Source organism: Saccostrea cucullata, unplaced genomic scaffold (genome assembly GCF_032062105.1).
Source record: "Saccostrea cucullata isolate Sc308-1 unplaced genomic scaffold, CSIRO_AGI_Scuc_v1 ctg1207, whole genome shotgun sequence".
Lineage (NCBI taxonomy): Eukaryota > Metazoa > Mollusca > Bivalvia > Ostreida > Ostreidae > Saccostrea > Saccostrea cuccullata.
Genome location: NW_026928115.1, coordinates 195106 through 203209, shown reverse-complemented (window position 1 = coordinate 203209; position 8104 = coordinate 195106). Strand labels below are relative to the sequence as shown.

General features: G+C 30.8%; 1 protein-coding gene across 1 annotated transcript in view; it reads right to left on the bottom strand.

The window, feature by feature from the left end:
• Positions 1–4379: 4379 nt before the first annotated feature.
• The window catches only part of LOC134276459 (uncharacterized), a 68748-nt gene continuing 65023 nt past the window's right edge, over positions 4380–8104 (bottom strand). The window contains exon 17 of the mRNA XM_062758711.1: positions 4380–4445. Within this exon, the coding sequence (XP_062614695.1) occupies positions 4380–4445 (66 nt within the window). The remainder of the gene's footprint in view (positions 4446–8104) is intronic.

Sequence of the window (8104 nt, the reverse complement as noted above, 5' to 3'; positions counted from 1 at the left end):
TTAAAAAATCAAATTACACTTTTTTATGCAAAAGATTTATACTACCGGATATAATGAGACACCTTTTTTTTGCCTGTTTCAATTTTCAAGTAAGTAAAAAAAATTGTCACTGGCTACCCTTTCACACACTTTGAGCTAAATCGGCTTCCCAAATTGCAGCAAAGACATCGTTCTTTTACAAGTTAAATAATTAAATATATTTACAAGGTTCTGAAATAAAAAGACAGCACAAAAAAGTATTGCTCAAAAGGTTTATCACTTCTCTCACAGATATTGATTGATTACTTCAAAAAAGCTTTTTGAAAAGCTTTATTTTAAGTTAAATTTCCCGCAGACAGGGATGCTCAACTCAGTATATATAAAAAAAAACGGTTACACAAGGATTTTCAAAGTTAAATTTTTTCACAGATAAATACTTCTCAGCATTTAAAACTTTAATGCTTCCCTGTTGTAATGAAATACTTATTGCATAATATGTTCAATAAAGATAAAAAAATATTTTAAATAAATATGACTCCGCCACATTACAGTAGTAACAATATCGAATGATTCAAACAATTTAATGCCGAAAGCACAATGTTTTGCCAGATGTTGCACTCCAAATAGTCTATTGTTGAATAAGGAAAGTGGCCTTTTGGCAGATATAATTTTTCTGCTAAACATGTGTTGTCAGAAAATTTATTTCGAGAAAAGTCTGCTTAGTGAATGTAACAATTTAGGATTGGCTCCTCTCAAAAATTGATTAGGCTAGTTCAGCAATTGTTTAGCAAGGTAAGACACTATGATTCTTTACTTAACTGTCCTTATAAATTCTACAATGATCGTTCAGGCACTGTATTCAATAACACTTGGACCACACCAATCAGACGGTTCCTACCTTCATCGCGAAAGAGTTCCGCTTAATTTAGTAATTTTTTATATCAAGTATTGGTTTTAAATGCTGAAATCTTGTACATGTATGCATGCAGACACACTAAATTCAAATTTAATATTTCTAAATACATTTGATACACTTACTCGCATTGTTACAATCAATGTCCCTAAACTCAGATCTGACTTTTGTGAGGTTCTTCTCAACGATATATTCGTTATTTTCATCTCTTCTTCATATGGGTAGGGGAGACAGAATTTAACTGTGACAGTCTTTCATCTTTACGTTATAATTTTATTTAAACTCTCTATAATCATTCTTGAAATATGAAACTTAGACAGGAATTTCTGGTCTGGATATTTTTCATCATCACACCTGATACAATATTTAAGATGCCGTTTTGATATATTCGTATATATTCGCCTCGCCCAATACGGATTTCCATTTCACACCCTGTATTAATCCGTATTAGGTCACTAACTGACTGTGTAACTAATAGTATTTTATAAAATTTCTTTGGTTATGATTTGAATATAAAGAACTATATGCGGTATATTGCATATAATTGCCCCCACAAAAGTCAAATTTTGAAAACTTCTTGAAATGTGCTGAATTCAATAAATTGTATGAGAAATATAAATTTACTGAAAATATTAAAGTGTCAAAGCAGTGTATTCACAATTTTTATATTTATGACGTCACAAACTAGTCCGGTTTTATATCCTTTGTCAGAAAGAGATCAAATTGGACAAAATTTCAACAATTTTAGCTTTAATATTTATAGAGCGCAAGTTTGTTCAGGGACAATATTGATATACAATGTATTTCATTGATATTATCATTCTACACATAATATCAAAATATTGATCCTCAACACACATGCGCTCGGTGACTTTTACTCAAAATATCGACGAAATATGTATATTTTTCTGTAAAATTCATAAAAACTGAAATTTACGTCATTACGTACATATGGTGTCATTACTTATGAAAATGTTCAGTGTTTTGAAGTCAGCATATACTCCCCTGTTTAAGAACTTACTTAAATATATCTCCATTAAAGGTTGATTTTCGGGGCAAATATTGGTTATTACTGAATAAAGTTCTTTCGATTCCAAATTTCGGTTGTGAAATATTGTATACATAGCAAGAGTTGGAATAATATGTCCTATGCGATAAAACTGTGCAATTTATTTTTATATAAATAGCGATCTCCAAATAGAGTACTTTTAATGGGGATGTTCCAAATAGAATATGTATCAAAATGCGTAAACAATGCTTTATTGAAACTCTAGCTGCATCTTATTTGGAACATATAAAGCAAAAAAAGATTTTTTTCAGCAAAATTTTGAATTATACGCATTGTCTTTTGTGCTTAAAATGAGATCAGAGTAAAATTTGTCCAAGATTGTATTTTTAAGTTTAAAGTTTTTTACAGTGCTAAAATGTAGAACGTATATAATTCAAAATGTATTAATATTTGTTTTCAACAAATGTTCCCATTAATTTATAGGATGAGTTTATGAAAGAAAAAAGCTAAATAAGAAATTCGTTGGCTTGTGAAAAACTTTGCAATAAGTCGGACTTTATTGAGCTTTTGTACAAATTTCTGTCGCATATGTGATACACTGTACCCCACTTACAGCTTCTATATTAGATCTGTGATAATTTTCAAACTGATTTTTTCATCAAAGAACAAGATAGGACAAGTATTGTCGCATGGCCCCCAAATTTCTCAGAAAATAGATTACTTGTAAATAAAAAGACACCCCAGTTTTTTGAAAGATGGAAACACCTACTTTTTATAAACCATATTATATTTCTTCTCATTCATCCATAAAATAAATTTTAGAGGACTTTGTTTCTGCACGATCATGAAAAATAGTAAGAATATGCAGTATTGTCAGCATTCTTACGCTCTAATTTATTTATGAGCGACTAAACATTTTCCACTAAGATATTTTGTTATTTGAGAGCAATACATAAGTACTTGCTTTGTATTAAAAATCTTCGTGGTACCTTTGCCGTTTAAATATTAAAAAAAAACAAGAAAAAATCGTGTAAATTTTATAAAAATCGATTGGTAATGATCAACCTGCTTTTTTCCGGATTAACAATGTGACGGGTATGTTATGTTATATACTGGTGTCTCATTATATCGCGGTACTTAATTCTTTTGCACAAAATGTCTGACATTTAATTTTTATTTTAACTTGCATCAAATGATAATTATAATTCTAACTTTGGCCTAACTTTTTAGTGTCAATTTTTTTTTCAAGCATGCATCGTTCAATCTGTGTTCTATTTTTAAAACAGGAAGTCGTATTTACCTCCTAAATTGGAGAGTCTCATTGTACCGCGGTATGGGAATACATGGAAACTTGTAAATGATACAGACCTCAATTCTTATTTTTGAATTTACGATGTAATTCTACAGGAAAAAGTGAACAATTGCATAAACTAAAGACTTTTAAAAGATGAACTTTATTATAATTTTACGAGGTTATAATTCTAATGGTCTAAATATAATTAAAATGGGACTTGAAATCTGAAAAAATCGTTTTATTTTTTTTTCAAACGGATGTTCAGTACTTTTTAATCATCAAAATATCAAACATTTAGACAACATTCATATTTTCTATCAACAAAAAGAATATAGGCTATGTATCTACATTTTTGCAATATACCGCGATACAATGAAACCCGCGATATAATGGGAATCGAGTATACAAGCTTGCTGCTCCTTGTCAAACGGTAGTTTTTGTAATTTTTTCGCAAGATACATAATTTACACAATTTTTTGAAACCATCAATCGTCTCGGATAAAGAAAAAGTCGCTTAGAATTAATAAACTCACCGGTGATGTTTGAAGTCTTTGAAAAAACACAAAATAGCAGTTGTGCGACAGGACATGCCATGAAATTTTCGATTAGATTTCCACTTTCCTGAGAGGATCAGTCATGTTTTGGTGAAAAATCAAATGAATATTTTCCTGCATGCAATGATACTTAACGAAATTATCCACGATAATATTTCACGAAAATTACGATGAGTACGAAGCGTCTGCTGTACGACGCCATTTTTGTTTTGACTGGGAGCGGATCAAAAACCACCACACGCACCTGCTTTGAATAAATCTGTAATAGGTTATTTTTATCGATTTGTTTTTGCTCATATCGCTTTAAAATTATAAGGACAACTTTCCAAAATTAACATAACAAGGTGGATTTGTATTTTTCATTTACTATATAAAAAAAAAAATATTTATTAATTGGAATATGAGATAAAAAAAAAAAAACGACACAAATTCTGGATTCCGAGAGTACAAAGACATTCTAGATTCATCCTTGCAGAAACAATGTACATGTATTCACATAACAACTCGCTCTAATTGTTTTTTTTAAAGATCACACAAAATTAGTATTATGAAAAATGAGGTTTATTAAGGATGGACGGTGGTGCAAGCTACACTTTCCTTCCAAGATCCTTTTTGCAATTCAAAGTCATTTTATATAGCTACAGAAATTGGAAACTGAAACTCTGGGACTGAAGGGTCTAAAGCCTCTTGTCGAACCTAAAATCATAATTTGACAGTGAAAAAAGGCCAAGGTGAATCTGTCGTACGTTACAAATATTTCATGAACTTGTAGATCGACAGGATCTAATCATTTTTCCTCATAAAATACCAATTTCGTAAGAATCTCAATAGTCAATAATCAGTCGTCTTCTAGTCAGGAAATATTACAAAATGACCATTGATTTAAATTCTTACTGAAAATCAAAGACTCTTATTCACCGATATGACATGTAAATATCTATTTATAGTACGATGGAAAACCCATTTTTGTTTTCGTATCATTATGTAACATGAGGCTACACTTTGAGTGAAATAGCAGGGGCGGATCCAGCAATTTTTGAAAGGGGGGGGGGGTTCCAGGGTTGGTCTTCTCTACCCCGCCCCCCCCCTCAAATACATACTCTCAAGCAAAGGTTCACATTCACAGACTTGTACGGAAAGATCTAAGGTTGTGGTAAATACTATCTTTGTTTTATGTCCTTTTTTAAAAAAAAAAAAGCGTACCCCCGGTCCGAACAAAACAACAACAATAAAAAAAAACACACTTCCAAAACTACGGAAGCCTTAAAATTGAATGAATTTGTATCATTTCCGAAAAGTATAAAGAATTTTCTTTAAGAATTTGAAAAACTTTTTTGGGTGGGATGCAGGTGGGCTTTAAAACAGAGTTGCATGTTAGTTCCTTCAATAGATCTAGATTATGATAAAAAACGGTACAAATATAGCCAACACAGCCAGAGATCGCGGGAATCCAGTACCAAATTATACCTCGCATGTTACATATCATATACAATATATATAAAAATAAGTAGAATATTTTCTACCATTCTCTCATAAAATTAGTATAATAGAGAAGTGATTGAGAAAACTAAATGTATGAGAATCTATCTTCTAGTATTCAATAAATAAGTAAAATGTACAAGTATATAATCTCGGAAAACGTTTTATCTTGAGTTCTCTCTCTCCATTTGGCGAAAAATAAAGGGGGGTCCAACCCCCGGACCCCCCCCCCCCTCTGGATCCGCCAATGAATAGAATATCACTCTAAAATCTTTTTGATCAACCTGTGGTAGTTTTTTCCAGATTAATAATGAATTAATAAAGGGAGGATGTCACTATATAATGTGTATATCAATAACTATTTCCGAATTTAAATTATATACTGTATATAGCATTTAAGTATCCTACAAGAAATGAAATCAGACAATGCAATTCAAGTTAAAGTTTGAAAATTATTTTTTGTAGAGTCTTGACGAAATTATTACAATGCTAATCTATGGTTACAAAAGCTGAAGGACTGTAGCTCTCTGCTTGGGTAAATATTCGGACAAATAAATCCTCCCCCTCCTCCTTTAATTGCATACCGGTATATGAAAATGCAAATATATTTTTAAAAAGTATATACAAGTATATTTATAAGTTTTTTTTCACTGTAAGTGAAATGTAGTGAAGTAAAGATATTTGTTGCAATATTCCACGTATAGATTAAGCTACATGTATAGGGGAGTCTGCGACAGAAAATACATTGTGTATTTAACAGTTTGTTATTTTTTTGTTTATAGTTTTTACTTGTTACATGTACCAGGTAGATCAGATATCAGCTTATTTGTGTCCTACCTTGAAACTGAAGGGAGCTGTAGATTTTGTCTGTGTCTGTCCGTCTGTTTGTCTAGCTGTACTCTTTCAGTCCACATGTGCCACTTGTTTTTCTTCACTTTTTTCTAAACATTTGCAAATATTGAGCTGCGAAATTTTTGGTATGTAGGTTTTTCTTGCTGAATTATTAATAAAGTTTGCATTTTTTCCGCCTAAATGATCTTTGACGGAATTTGGGGACTTTCTTGTTTTTAGATTAAACCTTGGGTTTTAAGGGACTTGTATTGCTGAGGCAATGATAATACCCCGATGTGTGTTGAATATTATTACTAAGCAACTAGCTAACTATTACTTAGCAGGAACATCATATAACTTTCTAGAATTTAGGTTGCATACATGTAAAAATGCCTTTTAAACCCTTGCTTAAAATTAGTTGCCGCTTTGTAAATACACTATCATTTCGACCGTATGTTAGACACTTTTCATTCATCTAAAATCTTTAATACAACAGTTTAAATCATAGGAGAAAAAAACCATGTCCCTTTGTTTTTCTTTCTGCTACATGTATGTGTAAGACCCTAAAAGGTCCAGCTTGTGTATTTTTATTATACCGAATAGGGCCATTCTTTAAACGTGAGAAAAAGTTCAATATCTGCTTGCATATAACGACGTATAGATATGTTTGACGGGGATATATTCATATTTTCGAGGTTTAATACACTCTTACATTTTTTTCATTTAAAAAATGGGGGGGGGGATTATCCATACTTCAGGTGCCTGTGTTGCTCTTTGTACCAACAAATTACGTAGACCTAATTTCGAACACACGACACCTACGGCCGAACATAAGTGTGACTTGTATAACTTGTATGTTCACATTCAATATATATATTTTTATATCCATATAAAAATACGTTTCTTAAGTAAAATAAAGTCTCCAATTTGTAGTTACAGATGCAATTAGAAAAACTGCATTTCATGTGGCAATAGTCTAGTTTCATACAATACATGTATGGATCAAACCTGTTAGAGTGACTTTATGCAAAATACAATTATTGCAGAAAAGGAAGTGATGCTTTTAATTTATATATAAATGAGAGGTCATTGCTGCTGTATATTGAAACAGAAAAATATTTTGTACATAAAGAGATATCTAATAAGTTTAATAAATAAAAGAACTACAAATGTTTTTGTTTGTTTTTTTTTTGCCGACTTTCCCAAGTCCATTAATCGAAATGAACATATTTTCATCTATGTATGCTAGTAGATAATTGTATGAATTTTCACAAAACATACTAGTATTTGGCAAGAGAATGATATAAATAACGTTATAATTTTTGTAAAACTTGAATAAAGCCATAAACCAAGTTGCCATTAATACCGGTATTCAATCAATTTTCAAAGAAATGTAACATGTAGGCAGGAATCGAGAATTATCGCGCATAGTTCTTTAGTTTTGATATTTTATTTGGTTACTAGGGATTCATATGGTTACTAAGGGTTTATTGGGTAACTGAAAGTTTAATTTTTATCTATACATTATATTTTATGTAAATATACAGTGTACATAAAATACACAAAAATATGTGACTGACACATTATTATTTGTTATTCTGATGCTCACCGTGATGGCATACCAACTGTTAAGAAATCTTCCTACACTTTTATACATTTTTTTTTACATGACTGTAATGCTGTTGCTAAGGATTTCTTTGATGCCTGTAGGATAAAATTTTGAATTCTAAAGATACATAGATCTTAATCCGTAAGATACCAACATTGAACCTTACATTTTCATATCATAGTACACCAACATCCCTTTTTCTTAATATTTTTATGTATTTAAAGTTGTTACTAGGGACGTTTTTGGTTGCCATGGAAAATTAAATTCTGTATTTCACCTACATTTTACAATGTTTCTAGGATTTAAATGATTTTTATCATGTGTTACTTAAAAATATGTAACACATACATAATTCTTTAAATAAATGTTTCTGAAATTGACTTTAAATTCAATTCATGGTTGTTATGTTTAATGTGTTGCTAGGCAACCAAATTGC